Below are 18,403 nucleotides of genomic sequence, written 5' to 3'. Positions count from 1 at the left end.
TTATGGGCTTATTTGAACTGAAAAATACATGCAACAATTGTTGACAAAACTGCAGCCAAAAACGCACCAAAAAAGCAGCAAAAATGCACCAAAAAAGCACCTACATTTTTTGTGACATTTCCAGGCTCTCTCTGACAAGGTGCAGTTTTGGCTGCAGTTTTGGCTGCAGTTTGTGAACACGAAAAAGAAGCAGCGTGCGCATGTAGCCTTAGATTTTATTTTTTTAAAATTTTTCAAAACTTTTTTTTACTTTTTTTTTTTTAATTTTATTAGTCCCCCTAGGGGGAGTAGTAGCAGCAGTGTCAGTGGATCAGCAGTCTGATCACTCATTCATTTCTACCGATCAGAGCAGCACCACTCAGACTGGGAGAAATGATCATCTCTTGTAACAGCGAGTACTCGGCTGTTTCTTACAGAACCTGAGTAATGTGAGCTACAGGAATCATCACATGACCCTGTGCTACCATGACAACCATCGGATCCATGTGATTACATCACATGACTTCCAGTGGAGGCCTGTGAGTATTCGATTACTGTGATCGAAGTTAAAATGACATCTTGACCACGCAATTTAAGGGGTTAACATGTATGGGTGGATAGTGATTCCACTCATACCTGCGAGGCACACATGTCATCTGTACAAATAAGTTGACATGTGCGCGGATCCCCGCCTGCAGCCCACAGCAGCAGTTGGGGATTAACACTATGACCGCAGGGACGTAATATTAACTGCCTGCAGTCGTTAAGGGGTTAAAGGGGTGTTCTCAAGTTTTTGCTTACCTAGACAGCATGAAAATAAGCAAGTCTGCTGTCATTCTCCTGTAATGAGAGATTTTATCTTTTATAGTGTACAGCTCTTTTCTATGGAGCTTTGACTTCAGAGCTTGGCCAAGAGTGCACAGTAGTTACATTCCAGGAGAGGGGTTAACTGTTAACACCCCAGTCTTCTCTCTACAGTCCATTGATTTCTATACAGCAGTTCATCATACCACCCAAAAACAGAAAGACCTCCAAATTATGCGGCGCCTGCCTTGGCAAATTTTGACCACGCCCTCAGCCACATTCCAAGCCACACCCATTTAGCAGTGTGGGACATTCACCAGATACTCAAGACTACAGGGGGCTTAGACCCAAATCTGGGACTGTCGAGCTGCGTACAGGATGGTTGAGATTAGAGATGAGCAGATTGATTCATGGGCCTCCGGTCCAGCATCCAGGTCAGTGGTACCTAGCGGCTGGATGGGAGGCTGCGAATCCCTTACCCTCTGGAGTCCCTGATGCGGTTTTGATTATCCAGGACTAGTGTGATGTGATCTGTGCATCCTGCTCATCTCTATTTAAGACATGGGGATTTATTGTTTTGTTCATTCATCCATACTCGTAGCAGCCACAACTTTCTAATTTTGATGTAAGCTTCACTATATGACATCTGACTTTTTGTGTATGTAAGGCCGTGTTTACTCATTGATTATTTGGTGGGGGGGTGGGAGGTTACCTCAGTATTTATAAGCCAAAACCAGGAGGGGAGCAATTAGAGGAAAAGTATAATAGAAACACGTCAAAATTTCTGCATATTTTACTTGCTCCTGGCGTTGTCTTACAATTACTGAGGTAGCAAACGTACCAAATACCCAACATGTGTACATGGCCTAAGGCCGTGTTCACAGGTTGTTTTTTGTTTTCTGCAGGTGTCCACATCAAACTGCACAATATTAATCTTCCCTGGTTATTGCATTTCCGCTGTAGTTTTTATGCCATTTCCCCTGTATTTGATGCATTTTTGGTGCAGATGTGAAGCCACATTTTAATGTAGTTTTTAAAGTACAGAAAAGCTTTGATTCTGCACTTAAAAAAGTAACTGCAGTTTTTTACAAGCATTTTTTAGGTTCCACATAGAAGCCTCTAGAGAAGAAAGGCACCAAAACCGCACAGCTCAGCTGTGTCTTTAGGCCCTGTGCGCACTGGAAAACGGAATTTTCTTAAGAAAATTCTGCAGGGTCTGAAAGATTACTGCACCCGCAGTAAAAAAATGCGGCAAACTGCACCCGAAAACCGCATGCGGTTTGCCGCGGTATTGTTCACGGTATTGCCGCGGTTTTGCAGCCTGCGGGTTGGTACATGTGCTTTAATGCATTCAATGCAATAAAGCACATTGAAAGAAAAAAAAAAAAGTAATTTCCTTCTGAGATAGATAGCAGACAGACAAATAGATAAATAGACAGACAGAAGAATACATAGAGGGATAGATAGATCGAGTCCCTGTGAGCACACGCTACATTTCTCCCGAGCGGTAATGTGTGTTCACATTACCGGCTGTGGAAAATGCTCTGTGGTTACCTCTGCTGTCTCATTGCGAGGCTGCATTCAGCAGTGTGTCAGTCGCGGCTAGATGCAAGCAAGGGGTTAATAAAGGGGTGAACCAGGGGCTTTTTTGTGTTTTATTTAAAATAAAGGATTTTTCGGTGTGTTTTTTCACTTTACTTACGGGTTAATCATGAAAGCGGTCTCATAGACGCTGCCATGATTAAGCCTGGACTTAGTGGCAGCGATCCACCGCCATTAACTCCGTATATTACCCTAATTGCCACCGCATCACGGCAACAGGAAGAGCCGGGGACACTCCTGGACTGCCGCATAATGTATGCGACAGTCCCGGGGCAGCTGCGGGCTGATATTCTCGGCTGCGGGAGGGGGGGCATTAACCCTGCCCCTCGCCCTCCCCAGCCTGAGAATACAGGGCCGCCGCTGTGTGCTTACGGCTGGACGGTAAAAATACAGCGGAGCCCACGTGGTTTTTTTTCTATATGTCCGTTTTCTTTCTATGTGTATTCTATATGTCTGTGTGTGAGTGTGATGTGTGTGTGTGTTCTATGTCTGTGTCTGTGATGTGTGTGTGTGAGTGTGATGTGTGTGTTTACTCTCTGCTCCACTTCCTCTTCCTGTCATAATGACATCACTTCCCTGCAAACCGCAGGGCAGCGATGAACATTACCGTAGGTAAAACGCGAAATACCGGAGGGAATAATGCAGGAAAATGCAATGAACCGCACAGAATTTGCTGCCTGCGTTATTCCCTGTGGGATTTCACGATTACATGGCAGTCAATGGAGTGAAATCCCGCAGCGACGTGCGGAAAAGAAGTGACATGCAATTGTTTTTGCTGTGGGAATCCCGCAGCAAAACATGCAGCTGTCAAAATCCGCATAGTGCGCACAGCAATTTTTTTCCCCATAGGTTTTGCTGGTGAATCACTGCAGAGATGTTATGAACATAACATGCAGCGAAACATGCAGCAAAACCGCAGGAAATCCGCGTCAAAAACCGGCAAGTGTGCACAGGGCCTTAGAGGCACAGTGGGTGAAGTTCTCAGGAAATCACATCCACTTTGCTTTGAGAGTGAAACACAGCAGTATTTCTGCAAAAAAGCAGCAGAAAAAATGCAACATTTACACTCTCGAATCCAGTTTATATGCTTTCTTATATTATGAAATAAAAGAAATTTCTGAGCAAACTTACCTGACTTGAACGGCTCCCATTTGTAATAGTTTCCCATTAAAGGCTTATTGTTGTAAGCAGAGCACTGGAAATGTCTGAAATCTGTTACTCCAGATGGACAGTCCTATAGGAAAGAGATATATAACCTATAGCATTTTTCACGGTAGCAAACGGTTTGTCCAGGACTTTTATACTGTCAGCCTATCCTTAGGATTAGTGATGATCGGAACCACAGATACATGGGATCAGTGGGTCTGACCAGGTTTAAAACAAAAACAAAACAAAACACTGTTTGAGCCCGGACATCATCCCAGATATCTGGCCAGTTGTCGATCCCCATATAAGTCTAAAGGTACCAAAATCCAGCGCTTTAAAATGGTGGTAGAAGGGATAGAAGCATTTGCGTTATACTTGCCAAGTCTCCCGCGCTGCTCCAATGCTCTGGTTGTAGTCAGACGTGCCCCACCCTGGTTAGGTTACCTGCTATCACAGGTGGAGGACCGTGGGAACCTCCAGCTGTGACCGCAAATAACCTGAGTGACGTCACAGCTCAGTTTCTGCCTGAAGCAGTGGGCAGCATGTTCTATGCCCGCTTGGTGTGCTTTCAGATGTAGCAGAGCTGCAATCATTATGGGACCTCGCGTGGATAACATCAGACCTGGGTGTTTTGGGGGTTAATAAATTCGAGAAAGAGGGTGGAGTTTTTTTGTATTTTATTTTAAATAAAGGATTTTTTCGATGTTTGTGTTTATTTTTTTTCACTTACAGATTAGTAATGGGGGGTCCTGATATACGCTTTACCATTACTAACCCAGGGATTAGTGTCCTATTACCGTGATTGAAACCACACCAGAGCAATTGGGATTAGCCGGGTAATGTTCTGGGAGTGTTGAATCAAAAGGATGTGACAATCCTGGGCACCTGCAGGCTACTATTTTTAGGCTGGGGGCCAAATAAGCATGGGTCTTCCCAGCCTGAGAATACCAGCCCCCAGCTGTCAGATTTATCACGGCTGGGTATCAAAATTGGGGGGACCGCACACTAGTGTAATGACGAAATTTTTTTCTTATATGAAACCATGTGCAATCGTGGAACTTTTATGGGTAATTTAAGAATAAGTATTGCTTTTTAAAAAAAGTTCCCCCTTTCATTCAAATGAAATAAGGCAAAAATGATTTTTTTCCCCCCAAAAAAGGACATGCAATTTTGCATTATTGAAACGATAATAGTAATAACTAAGCAACTTTTATTATTTGTTTTAACAAATACGGTATAAAACAGTTAATTATAAGTACAATATGTACAAAAGAAGTGTTTAAAAATTATTTTTTCCTATGAATTTTAGATTCCAAAATTCAATTTTTTTCGATTTCGCATGTAGTTCCTCCATCAGTTTTACAGCACGTTCAGCATTTTGGTTAGATCTGGGAATATCAATTAATGACTCCTCGACCAACCATTGCGCCTTCAAACACTTAATTGCCTTCTTGCACTTTGTCTTGGTGAGTGAGGTTAACAGTTCATTGAAGGACGCTTTGTTGTAGTGTTGCGACTGGAACCAGGCATTTGCCCATTCATAGCATATGAAGTCGCATGCTATACCGAGGACGCAGTGCCACTCTGGTATCAGAAAAAATGCTATAACAGCATATACAGCTCGCGAGTTCCATCTTGCCATGTGCAGGTTTGCGAGTTTCTTCCAACTGATTCGAGGCCAACGTGATGTTGTTTTGTAATGACGATATGCCTGACATAGTTCATATAAGAACTTGAAATCATCTCGCCATCCAGGATTTTCGCCTGTGTTGACATCATCTGTTGCAACTTGGTGGTAATCAATCTGAAGTGAGGCATAGTTTTCTGTTAATTTGTCAATGAAGAAATAATTGAGTTCTGGTTTCTTCGTTGACTCTGGAATAAGGAAATTCATGACGTGCTTCCAGTAGGAGGTCGAGTACATGGTGTTAATAGCCAATGTATTGTGGCTTCTGAAAGCCCTTTCTCAAGACATCATCCTGTATCAGCGTTACAATCCCGTTCAAACGACCAGTATTTACTGCTGCCGTATTGCAGATTATCATGCAAATATTTTCCCAAGCGTCGTATTCATCAATTAGCTGATGTAGTTCCTTGTGAATAGCCGTGGCAGAACCATTCTCACATTTCAGAATACCGAGTTTGATTTCGGTTGTGGTATTTTTCAGCAGAACTACTTGATACTCTTCCCCTTGGATTCTTTTACCATCGAAGTGGAGACAATGGGGATCTTTGCTTTGAGGTTTTTCAAAAATTTTGGCTTTCATTTTCTGTCCTTCTGAGATTATTCGTCTCCAGACACCCGACTGACTTGGAACCGGTACATCATGACCTTGTTCAGCAATGGTTGCAAGCACTTTATTTGCTTTATGTGTAGAAATGTTGATTTTCAGTACCAGTAAACTCGCTGTTGTAGTGCTTGCTCTTTTGTTTTTCGGTGTGCGTTCAGGAGAAGATGACGCGGAAGAAGAGGTTGGCTTTGGAGTCTCGGGTAAAGATTCAGAGACAGTATCATGTGTGGGTTGCGATTGCGAAGTGCTGGCTTGAGCTTGAAATATTGATAGTCAGATTCGTTTTCTTGGATGAATTGATTCCAAAGGAGATTGTTTGAGCGTCGAATAACCAACCTGGCCTCCACTCTCAACTTGCCTCAGGTAGAGCTCTTTATCCTCCGAGTTTTTCCATTCTCCATTAACGTTGGTGACATCAAATAACTGAGAAAGTGTTGCAGTGAATTTATCAGAGGGTTTCTTTTTAGTATCCAATTAAATTAAATTTTTAATGGGTAACAATTAAAAATGTCATTTTTTCACTAGATTATTCTTATTCTAGATGTTCTAAATTATTCCTGAATATTCTAAATCATTCCAGAATCTTCAAAAAATGAAAACACGAAAAATCATTTATTAAAATGTTAAAATTTTGAAATGAAAAAGAGGAGGAACTTTTTTGAATATTTTACAAATTTGATGATACGAATGTCATTTCAATGCAATTGTTCCTCAAATGTAAGGGGTTTCATTTTCTTTTTGCAAAATTTTTAAAATAGTCATCACACTACCGCACACTGTTTTTTTAAATTATTTAATTAATTAAAAAAAAAAAGCAGCATGCGGTTCCTCTTATTTTGATACACAGCAAAGATAAGCGCATGACTGGGGGCTGCAGCCTGTGGCCGTATGCTTTATCTGTGCTGGGTATCATAACACGGGGACACTCTACATCAATTTATTTATATATCAATCTAAAGTGACCCACAGACAGGGTCTGTGATTAAAAGCAAAAAAAGAGACAGTTTGCACTCTGAAATAGTAGTGCATTTCAGAGTGCAAACGGTCTCTTTTTTTGTAATTTTGTCATGTTCAGTTATGCACCTGTTCACACTGCAGTTTGGTGAGTGCCGTCAGTCTTTTTGTTGTGATTGAAAGCAGTCAGACACGCTACCAGTCAGGGTGGGGGTGAGTCTGTCTGCAACTAATCACAGATGTGAGAACTGCCAGTGGGCAGGGAAGGCAATGAAGATGGATGAGAATAATAAGCGGCCCCAGAAGTAGAATGAGCGTCCCGGAAGCAGTGTACAGCTGCGCCGGAGACTCGGTAAGTATAACACGCTAGCCTTACTCTTTTTTTCTTTATTTTTTTTTTTTTAAATTTAAGTCACTTGAGTTGCCACATCCAGATTGTTACCCGGAGTTGCCTGAGAATGCCAGGCCCAGCAATCGGGTACTTTTACAGTTCGGGGCCACTCATCACTACCTAGGATGCAATATCAGATCGGTGGAAGTGCAGCACCAGGTAACCTCGCAGATCAGTTGATCTCAGTCTTGGTGGAGGCTGGAAGTACTCCACTGAAGAACTGCACAGAATAACTGCACAGTATAGTGTACTGTATGGTGGTCGCAGCCAGCAGTGTACATCCACACTTATTGTTTAAAAAATGGGGCAGATGTACAGTATCTGGCTGTGGTTGCTACACAGTTAATGAGCATGAGCACGAGCACTTCTGGCCACCACAGGCACCGGGAACAGCTAATCGTCGGAGTGCTGGGTGTCGAACCCCGACCGATCAGATATTGATGACCTCTCCTAACAGTAGACTATTAATATAAAAGTCCCAGACAACCCTTTTAAATGTAAATTAATGAAGTAAGCAACAGTGTAATGGACAAACCTTCATGTTGCACACTTGATATTGTCTAGTGTCTCCAGGGCAGTCTGGACCTGCAGAATCTCTGTTATGAAACAGCAATGCAAAGAAATAAGAAGTGAAAAAACACAAATTATCACAGAAATATATTTCTTCTAGAAGACAAACACAAGAATTCTGCAGGCAATGTAGGAGAAGAGAACAATAATAAAAAGAGTCATAACAAAGATATCTCACCAAAATATTAATTTCAACGTTAGGAATAGCATGTACGGTAAATGTACAAGATAAATGATCTTTGTATAGAACAGCAAACAATATGCACATGTGTAGGCACACTGTGTTTTATTAAAAGATCTAAAAGGAAGTGGAAATGTGTTTTTTTACGGAAGCAACTAACATGAGCATAGAAATATAAACACAAGTCCGCTCTCTTCTACTGGATCCCAGCAGTCAGACATGCAGAGCTCAGGGATGCCTGGGTCTCTCTAACACTTAATAAGGTCCATCCCAAAAGCAAAAATAATTTTTCCAGAATAAAAATAATGTTAAAAGATTCACTTAAGTTGCCAAAATTGAGATTTCTGTAGCCACACCTCACCAACAACTGAGGGCATTACAAACTTTTTGAAGCATTGAATTACAGTAAGGTACTTTGGATACATAACATAAGAGAATCTAGACATATATATATATATATATATAAAATATATATTACACGTAATATGTTGTTATGACTTTTTTGCCATTTGCACTTAGTTTTCAGTTTATGTTCAGGTTTATTTATTTTCATTTTTTGGAAAACATTCAACAAGCTGATTAATTGCTGCTGCCAACAGATCTTATTATAGCATGTGTGAAAACATTGACCATTGACGAGGACAGTGTTTCCATTGCAACCTTAATGCTCCAGTTTGTTAAAGGGTAGCCATACTTTCAAGTAGCTTTTCGGACTAAACAGTCCTATGTGTGTAGATGAGTAATAAGTGCAGGAATGAATCCAACACTGGAGTGCAGTAAAAGGGTATGTGCGCACTAGGCGTTTTTTTCACGCTGCGTTTTTATGTGCGTTTTTGTCTAAAAAACGCACCCGCGGCTAAAAAAACGCGGCAAAAACGCGATTTGGTGCGTTTTTTGCTGCGTTTTTGCTCACTGCGTTTTTAATCAGTGCACAATGCCATTAAAGATTGTTGATGAAAAAAAACTGATGTCATTTCCTTCTTCAAAATGTTCATTGTATGCAGGAGAGCAGACAGCTGCAGAACTAGTGTATGCAGGAGAGCAGACAGCAGCTGCAGAACTACAAGTCTCAGCATCCTCCATTCACTAGTGTAAGCAGGAGAGCAGACAGCAGCTGCAGAACTACAAGTCTCAGCATCCTCCATTCACTAGTGTATGCAGGAGAGCAGACAGCAGCTGCAGAACTACAAGTCTCAGCATCCTCCATTCACTAGTGTATGGAGGAGAGCAGACAGCAGCTGCAGAACTACAAGTCTCAGCATCCTCCATTCACTAGTGTATGCAGGAGAGCAGACAGCAGCTGCAGAACTACAAGGCTCAGCATCCTCCATCCAGGACTGTATGCAGTTTTTTGCCCAAAAAGAAAAAAAAAATGACATGGGCTTCGCCATATTTTTGTATGCTAGCCGGGTACAGCAGGCAGGTACGGGCTGCCCCCAACCCCCAGCTGCCTATTTGTACCCGGCTGGGAACCAAAAATATAGAGAAGCCCTTTTTTTTTAATTATTTCATGAAATAATTAAAAAAAAAAATGACGTGGGCTTCGCCTAATTTTTGAGTCCAGCCGGGTACAACTAGGCAGCTGGGGATTGGAATCCACAGTGCAGGGTACCCAAGCTTTCTGGGCACCCCCGCTGCGAATTGCAGTCCGCAGCCACCCCAGAAAATGGCGCTTTCATAGAAGCGCCATCTTCTGGCGCTGTATCCAACTCTTCTAGCTGCCCTGGTGACGGGTGGCTAGCTAGGTAATAATGGAGTTAGGGCTAGCTGTATATTATCAGCTAGCCCTAAGCCCGAAATTCATGGTGTCACGCCAATATTAGACATGGCCACCATGAATTTCTAGTAATGATAAAAAAAAAACACAACACAGAGAAAAATATTTTTATTAGAAATAAAACACAACACAATTAGTGACTCCATCTTTATTGAAATAAACCCCCCTCCGCAGTAATCCTGGGTTAGGGTCCCGCGCCGTCCAATCAGGATCCAATATCATCTGATCGGTTTGCTGGAAAGCAAAGCGATCAGATGATGTGTCAGGATCAAGTGCCTGAATCACATCACACATCAGCTGATTGTATAAAAGCCGATTATACAATCAGCTGATGCATTAGTAGAAAAAAAAAAAAAAAAAAAATAATACTCACTTACGTGCTGTGGTGATTACCGGCAGCTCCTGGAGCGATCGATTGGACAGGAGTCTGATCCTATACGATCGCTGCCGGAGCTGCCGGTAATCAGCTGATGAAGTCCCCTGACGGCAGGATCAGCTGATAGCCGGCCGGGCGCGAAAAAGCCGGCGAGACTACGATCAGCTGATGCGTCAGGTGACTGCATCAGGTGATCCACAGCCAGGTCCTGCAAGCAAGGTCCTGCCCCGGGGAGACTGCACACAGCCAGAGCGGCGGTACCGGGAGGAGATGGGAGCGGGCATGGCACCGGGACCCTGCGGACAGGTGAGTATATGACATTTTTTTTTTTCTACTGTTCACTTTGTTTTTCGCCGCTGCCTCCACCTCCCGCCCAGACATGGCGCCGCACGGAGCTGACATGCACAGGACGGGAGGTGGAGGCAGCGGTGACGGTACCGGGAGGATTCATGCTTCTGTGTTTACCAACAGAAGGAATCCTCTTCCTGTACACATCACTGTAGTACCCACCCCTTGCGTTTATAGCTGCGTTTTTAGTCATAGAAACGCGGCTATATGCGTTATTCATTGCGTTTTTAACATCTCATTGAATTCAATGAGTGAAAAACGCAGTGGAAAATGCAGAAATAATTGACATGCTGCGTTTTTGTGGTCACCACAAAAACGCAGCTAAAAAAAAACGCTGTGTGAGGACAGCACTTCTGAAAACCCATTGACATTGCTGGGGAAGCAATGTCACTGCGTTTTCAGCACAAAAACGCGGTAAAAAACGCCGCTAAAAACGCGGCAAAAACGCCTAGTGCGCACAAGGCCAAAGACTTGTTAGAAAGCTCAGCACAATCATTCTGTATCTCTATATGCCTGACTTCTCTCTCCTCCCTCTTCTCCTCTCCCTACTCAGTCCGTCTTGCACAACAGATTTGAGCTGCTTTTTATCCAAATTAAATGATGATTACAGTGAAAAGTGTCTTATAAGTGGGAACAGAAGCAGATTTCCCTGATAAGCTATAAGGGGTACTTTGCACACTACGACATCGCAAGCCGATTGTAGCGATGCCGAGCGCGATAGTCCACGCCCCTGTCGCAGCTGTGATATCTTGTGATAGCTGCCGTAGCAAAAATTATCGCTACGGCAGCTTCACATGCACTTACCTGCCCTGAGACGTCGCTCTGGCCGGTGAACCGCCTCCTTCCTAAGGGGGCGGGTCATGCGGCGTCACAGTGATGTCACACGGCAGGCGGCCAATAGAAGCAGGGGACAGAGATGAGCAGGACGTAAACATCCCGCCCACCTTCATCCTTCCTCATTGCAGCCGGGACGCAGATAAGGCGATGTTCCTCGCTCCTGCGGCTTCACACACAGCGATGTGTGCTGCCGCAGGAACGATGAACAACATCGTAACATCGGTCCTTCCGAAATTATGGAAATGACCGACTCTACACCGATGATACGATTTCGACGCTTTTGCGCTCGTTAATCGTAGTATAAACGATTCACATACTGCGATGTCGACAGCGACACTGGATGTGCGTCACTTTCGATTTGACCCCACTGACATCGCACCTGCGATGTCGTAGTGTGCAAAGTACCCCTAAGTTTCTTAGATTCTCCTGTAGTCTTGATTTATGGAAAGTTTGTTAAAGATACAGTTCTTATTTAAACAGGAACACATAACAATAACAAATCCATCAAGAGCAGCTTTTTATAGGGTAGTGGGTGGAAGGAAATCTGTTCCTACACTATACAGTAAATATAAATGTCCAGAATACTGCCGAAAGGGTAATGATGATATTTTTCTTACAAAGATTTGTATAGTATTAATAAAAAAAAATTGTATACATTTTTATATTATTATTTTATCAGTGTAGTCTTCACCTTTTATTTTACCATTGCTGTTATTATGATTCAATTATTTTCTTTGTGAAAATTTCACCACTAGCTCAGTACATCGTAATCTTTGAAAGCTCTTTACAAAATGATTTCAGTTAAATCTGTTGATTGTTGATAGAAATTCCTGTTAAATACAAATGCAATCAGCATATCAATGAAGGAACCTTTGTCCTTAGTTTTATACCTTTTATTACATTGTCGTGTACGCACTGCAGCTCCCCCTCCACACGTCCGAGAACACGGAGACCAGCTTTGCCAAGAACCCCACTCATTACTGGATTTCAGAGGTGGACTTTGCTCAGGACCAAACCAGTTGACAAACCCTCTTTCTATTGGTGTCCTCTGAACCTAATAAAATATTAGGCAAATCTGTATTTAGTTTAATACAATAAAAGTTCATAAGCTCTAAATGTAGACTATAACAAAACGTTTGGAAAGAGGAGTCAACCATAAGTATTTAATGGAACCAAAACATGATTATTATCGTTGGTTCCTGCCCACCGCAGCTTCCTTTAAATGAATGACATTGTTAAGGGGCATTCAGCCCTCCAGACACACAACAGTACCCTTATCAGGCAGATCATGTTTACATAAACTATGTTATGAACTTGAGCTTAGGTTGTCTGCTCCATAACACATAGTCCTCCAAAAAGGCAGGGCCCGGCTTTATCACAAGTGAAAAAACATGTTTCCTTTATTTCCAAAGCTTGTAAAACATAGATTTGCTGAATGAAAGACAAATAATAAAAGCAAGTCGAAACAAAGAGTCTCACACAATCTGAATGAGTGGTGTAAAAAGAAACAAAAAACAGCCAAATACTCTAGTGACAGAAGCATCAAAATCTCAAATTTGTAAAGAAAGCGCTCAACCAGAAAGTCTAAAAAGCAAACAGAGAATGTGATGGCACCAGATATTCAACTGTCCATCATGATCCCGTATCTCTAGTAGTAATTTCATCCATATAGTGATTTTATTACTTTTCATGTTATTTCATCATATCCACTTTAGTGTTTTCTAGTAAAAGAAAACCCTGACTAACAAGCATTGATAAGGAACATTGCTGCCTCAAATATATAAAAAATCATTAGCGGTTTTTAGTTGATGGGTTGTCCTATTCTGTCCTTTTGCATTCTATTCATTACCTTTGCAATCAGTGAATATGAATCTATTTTTGTCTAAGGCTACTTTCACACATCAGTTTTTTTCCATCAGGCACAATCCAGAAAAAAACGGATAAAACGGATCCGGCACCGGATCAGTTTTATCCCCATTGATTTGTATTAGTGCCGGATTGTGCCTGATGGCCTTGCTTGGCATCCGGCTTTAGCCGGATCCGTCGTAATTGGCTAATGCGGCGGCCGGATGGAACATCTCCTGTAACGTTTTTTGTCTCTGACAAAAACCCGCATCACGCCGGCATGGTGCATAATGAAAGTCTATGCACACCAAATTCGGTGGCATGCATCAAATGCCGGAAGCATGTACCAGATTCGGTTTTTACTTCTGAGCATGCCCAGAAGTGATATAAATTCATTGCTTGTCAGAAAATCTCTCTCTCTCTCTGGCCTAAGAAAATCAGTGTGAGTGGAGTGTGATAAAACATCGCATTCCACTCGGACCAATTCTAGCCTGTGTGTCTGTGCACATGAGCGATTATTTTCTCAGTCCTAATCGGACCGAGAAAACAATCGCAGCATGCTGCGACTGTAATGTAAGACTCTTTTTCTCGCACCCATTCAAGTGAATGGGGCGAGAGAAAAATCACACTGCACTCGCGGTACACTGGTGTACCGTGCGTGCAGAGCGAGAATCGCAATAACCGGCTACGGAGGAGAGAGGGAGAGAAATCCCACCTTCCCCTCCTCCGTGCCAGCCCGCCCCTCCTGAGAGCCTGGCCGTTCCCCCGCAGCTGTGGTCTGCTCGCACGGTCGGACCGCAGTCGCAGGGACACTAGCATGACACTCGGCTCCTGCTGTACTGCCAGCGCGAGCCGAGTGTGATGCGAGCATGGCAGTAGTGCCCCGTGTGGCCCCAGCCTCTCTCTCACACTCACCATTCACCGTCGCGGCGCTGCACGGCTGTCACACTGCTGGCGGCTTCTCCTGATTTGAAAATGCCGGCCGCCCATTATTCTATCTCGTATTCACTGCTTTTCCCGCCCACCAGCGCCTATGATTGGTTGCAGTCAGACACGCCCCCACACTGAGTGACAGCTGTCTCACTGCAACCAATCACAGCCGCCGGTAGGCGGGTCTATATCTTGCAGTAAAATAAATAATTTAAAAAAAACGCGTGCGGTCCCCCTCAATTTTGATACCAGCCAAGATAAAGCCACACAGCTGAAGTCTGGTATTCTTAGGATGGGGAGCCCCACGTTATGGGGAGCCCACTACCCTAACAATATCAGCCAGCAGCCGCCCGGAATTGCTGCCTCCATTAGATGCGACAGTCCCGGGACTCTACCCGGCTCATCCCGAATTGCCCTGGTGCGGTGGCAATCGAGGTAATAAGGGGTTAATCATGGCAGGCGTCTATGACACCCCCCCAATGATTAACCTGTAAGTGAAAGTAAATAAACACAAGCACCCAAAAAAATACTTTATTTGGAATAACAGACAAAAAAACACCCTCTTTCACCATTTTATTAAAATCCCCAAATACCTCTCCAGGTCCGACGTAATCCACGAGGTCCCGACGATTTCAGCTCTGCTACATGAAGCTGACAGGAGCAGCAGTAGAACACCGCCGCTCCTAGGAGCTCCACGCAACAACTGAAGGGAGTCGCACTGTCAGCGGCGACGTCACTGAGGTAGTGCCTGTGTGTGTGCGGTGATGATGCGTGTGGGTGTGCCGGGATGTGTGCGGTGATGATGCGTGCGGGAGTGCCGGTGTATGTGCGGTGATGATGCGTGTGGGTGTACCGGGATGTGTGCGGTGATGATGCGTGCGGGAGTGCCGGGATGTGTGCGGTGATTATGCCTGCGGGTGTGCCTGCGTGTGCAATGATTATGTGGTCTCTCTCTCAGCTTTAATAAAAAAAAAAAAAAAAGGATTCATTTTTTTTACCGGATCCGTTGCATCAGTTTTTACACACTCTGAGACGGATCGGTTGCATCAGGCGCAAACCGGATTGTGCCTGATTGCAAAAAACTGATTTGTGAAAGTAGCCTAAGCTACAATGGAGAAAACAACATAGACTCTTAAAGAGGACCTGTCACCACTTTGAGCATATTAAACTGGCCACATCATGAAATAGTGGCTACAGACCTGAATGAAATGTGTTTATTTTTTATTTTTCCTCTCGTGATATTAGGTTGTAAATTAAGGATATAATTTATGATAAGCACAACTAGGTGTTCTCAGAGAATTGTCTGTGGGGGTGTCTACTTTATCCCCTGCATAAGGTTATCCAATTATAAGTAGGCAACAACAAACAGGGGAGAAAACACGCACTCTTAGTATCTTAGAGCAGGTTTTCTCCTGTATGAGACATGTAATGACAGACAGTCTGCTCTCCTTACTGGCCTCACTGCATAGCTATCTTTGATCATAAACTGCTGAGAGCAGTCAGTCATGGCAGTAAGTCTTGAGGGAACATATGCTCCTCCTCCCAACCTGACTGTTGTGAGGTGGAAGCTAGTTAGAAATCACACTCACCTCCGCTGTATTTCAGGCACTCTCAAACTGACTGTTGTGAGGTGGAAGCTGGTTAGTAATCACACTCACCTCTGCTATACTTCAGGCACTTTGTAGTTACACATAGATGTCTGCCATTTAATGTGCTACCTTCATTTACTTGGATTTTGCTTGGGTAAATGAAACATCCCAAATTTGGCATTCATGTATTCAAGTGGTATTGATGTCTGATTGCGGTCTGAACACCAATATTCTCTAACAATACATGTCTCACACAGGAGAAAGTCTGTTCTAAGCTATTGTAGGGAGTGGTCTTTATTCCCCTGTATGTTACTGCCGGCTTATGATTGGTCAACCTCATGCAGAGACAAATCTCTGGTAACGCCTAGTTGGGCTTATCATAAATTATAACCTAAACTTTACAAGAAAATATCTCTGCAATGGAGAAGATGAATTCTAAAATAAAAACTATTTTATCCAGCTCTGTAGTCACTATTCCATGACATAACCAGGGTAAAATGTCCAAACTGTTGTAAGATTCTTGTTAAGGACTTTGTTGGCCAAAACCCCTAGGTCTAAAGGGTGCTTTACACGCTGCGACATCACTAACGATATATCGTCGGGGTCACGGTGTTTGTGACGCACATCCGGCATTGTTAGCGACATCGCAGCGTGTGACAGCTAGGAGCGACGATCAACGATCGTAAAAAACGGCAAAAATCGTTGATACGTCGCTCCTAATCATAATGTCATTGGTGTTTCATTCCGCAGGTTGTTCGTCATTCCTGCAGCACCACACATCGCTGTGTGTGACACCGCAGGAACGACGAACATCATCCTACCTATGTCCACCGGAAAGGAGGAAGGAAGGAGGTCGGCGGGAGGTTCCGGCCGCTCATCTCCTCCCCTCCTCTTCTATTGGGCGGCCCTTTTGTGACGCCGCTGTGACGTCGCTGTGACGCTTAACGCACCTTCCCCTTGAAGGAGGGATTGTTCGTCGGTCACAGCGACGTCGCTGAACGGGTATGTGCGTGTGATGCTGCCGTAGCGATATTGTTCGCTACGGCAGCAATCACCACATGTCGCACGAACGACGTGGGCGGGTGCTATCGCTCGCGACATCGCTAGCAATCGCTAGCGATGTCGCAGCGTGTAAAGCACCCTTTAGACTTATACTTTTAAGACCTCATTCAGATGTCTGTCAAAAATGCGCATGTTCTATCCATGATTTCCACAGATAGAACACATACACAATAAAGTCTATGGTGCTTTTAACATGTACTTTTTTGTAGAGATTTCCATTTTTGATGGATCATAATTACCCATACAAGTCTATGAAAATCTTGGACAGTACACAGATCGCATCAGTGTGCAGTCCGTGTGCTCTCTGTGACTAACACTGTAGAGTAAAGTAACATTTTTGCTGTTTATTCATTTATCCAGACGTGAAAAAAATCACTGATTGTAAAAACTGACACACTGACCAAACTCTGATGAAAATCAGATCCAAAACAATAATGAAACTTGGACCGTTTTTTGTGAATGTGAAAAAACACAGATGTCTGAGTGATCATTTTTCCAAGTGACTTCTAGTGCAGGGAGTACATTGCACTGAGCAGCAGTCATCATAGTGCGCAGCGTAAGTGCCCAATTACATTGTTTAACATCAGGATGGAAGTCTTTGTTCTTTCCGTTCGTTATACACATACAGGCGAGACTTTCATGTATCCATTAAGGCAATTTTCTATTCCTATTGAGAGGTTACACCCAGAGTACATATCAAGCTGCAGCTTGAGAAGAGCAGACACGCCTGGACCGACTGAGATGCTATGTACTGGGGTGTTGAAAGAAACAGTTTCTTTCTTTCTTTTTTTTGTTGTTAGTAAAAATACTTCCCCCACCCCCGGGTCACAAGTTCTTACTCACTTTGGATAAAGCACAGACAAAGCGATGGACTTTGACAGGATTCCAATATGTCTGCACTTTGTCCTCACCTGTAAAGTTAAGAGCTTGGAGAGGGTGATGACGTGCCCGCACCTCAGGCAGCTTTTACAACTTTAATCAATTCAGTAATAAAAATTGCTTTACAAAGTCACTTGAACTCTACAGACCATTACACACAGTATTAATGATGTATGATATAAACACTGGGAAAAGCTGCAGATAGTAGATTATCTCTATACAATTAGCAGAACCAAATGCTTTTCTTTCTTGTTAGTGATTGTATAACTGTCTATATGACCAATCATAAGGCATTTCCATGGGAATGAATACAAGCTTCGCTGCTGAAATAAAGGAACTCCAGAAGCTGATAGATGATTTAGTCCTAACGCGTTTCTGAGTCAGACTCCTTCCTCAGGACGAGCACACGCACAACCACCTGAGGAAGAGTCTGTTTGACTCAAACGCTTTGACATAAACCATCTTTCATTCATCAGCTTCTGGATCTCCTTTATTTTTGCAGAGGGTGACATATATTACTGTATATTGATTATGTACATATATCCATTTTTCTACACTTTTACCAGTGAACTGATGAAGGTCCATTGTATGACCGAAAACTCTTTAACGCACTGAATCTGTTGCTTTTTCAATTAAATCCCTATTGCACCTTATTGGAGTGACTGGTTAGAATTCTGTTTACATTACAGGATTGATTCCTTTCTCAAGACAACTACTGTACATGGAAAACAACCTCAGGAAGAGTCTGTTTGACTCAGAAATGCATTGACATTAAATCCCCTTTCATCTATCAGCTTCTGGATCTTCTTTATTTCAGCAGCGCAGATTATATCCATTCCAAC

At 43.1% G+C, this 18,403-nt stretch overlaps 1 protein-coding gene across 1 annotated transcript in view; it reads right to left on the bottom strand.

The window, feature by feature from the left end:
- ADAMTSL5 (ADAMTS like 5) overlaps positions 1 to 18,403 on the bottom strand; it is a 152,097-nt gene that overhangs the window by 70,259 nt on the left and 63,435 nt on the right. Inside the window, exons 3-5 of the mRNA XM_075342792.1 lie at positions 12,147 to 12,310; positions 7,703 to 7,763; positions 3,517 to 3,619 (exon numbers count right to left, since the gene is read on the bottom strand). Of these exons, the coding sequence (XP_075198907.1) occupies positions 3,517 to 3,619; positions 7,703 to 7,763; positions 12,147 to 12,310 (328 nt within the window). The remainder of the gene's footprint in view (positions 1 to 3,516; positions 3,620 to 7,702; positions 7,764 to 12,146; positions 12,311 to 18,403) is intronic.

This window comes from Anomaloglossus baeobatrachus, chromosome 4 (assembly GCF_048569485.1).
Source record: "Anomaloglossus baeobatrachus isolate aAnoBae1 chromosome 4, aAnoBae1.hap1, whole genome shotgun sequence".
Taxonomy (NCBI): domain Eukaryota; kingdom Metazoa; phylum Chordata; class Amphibia; order Anura; family Aromobatidae; genus Anomaloglossus; species Anomaloglossus baeobatrachus.
This window is presented reverse-complemented; position numbering and strand designations above follow the sequence as displayed.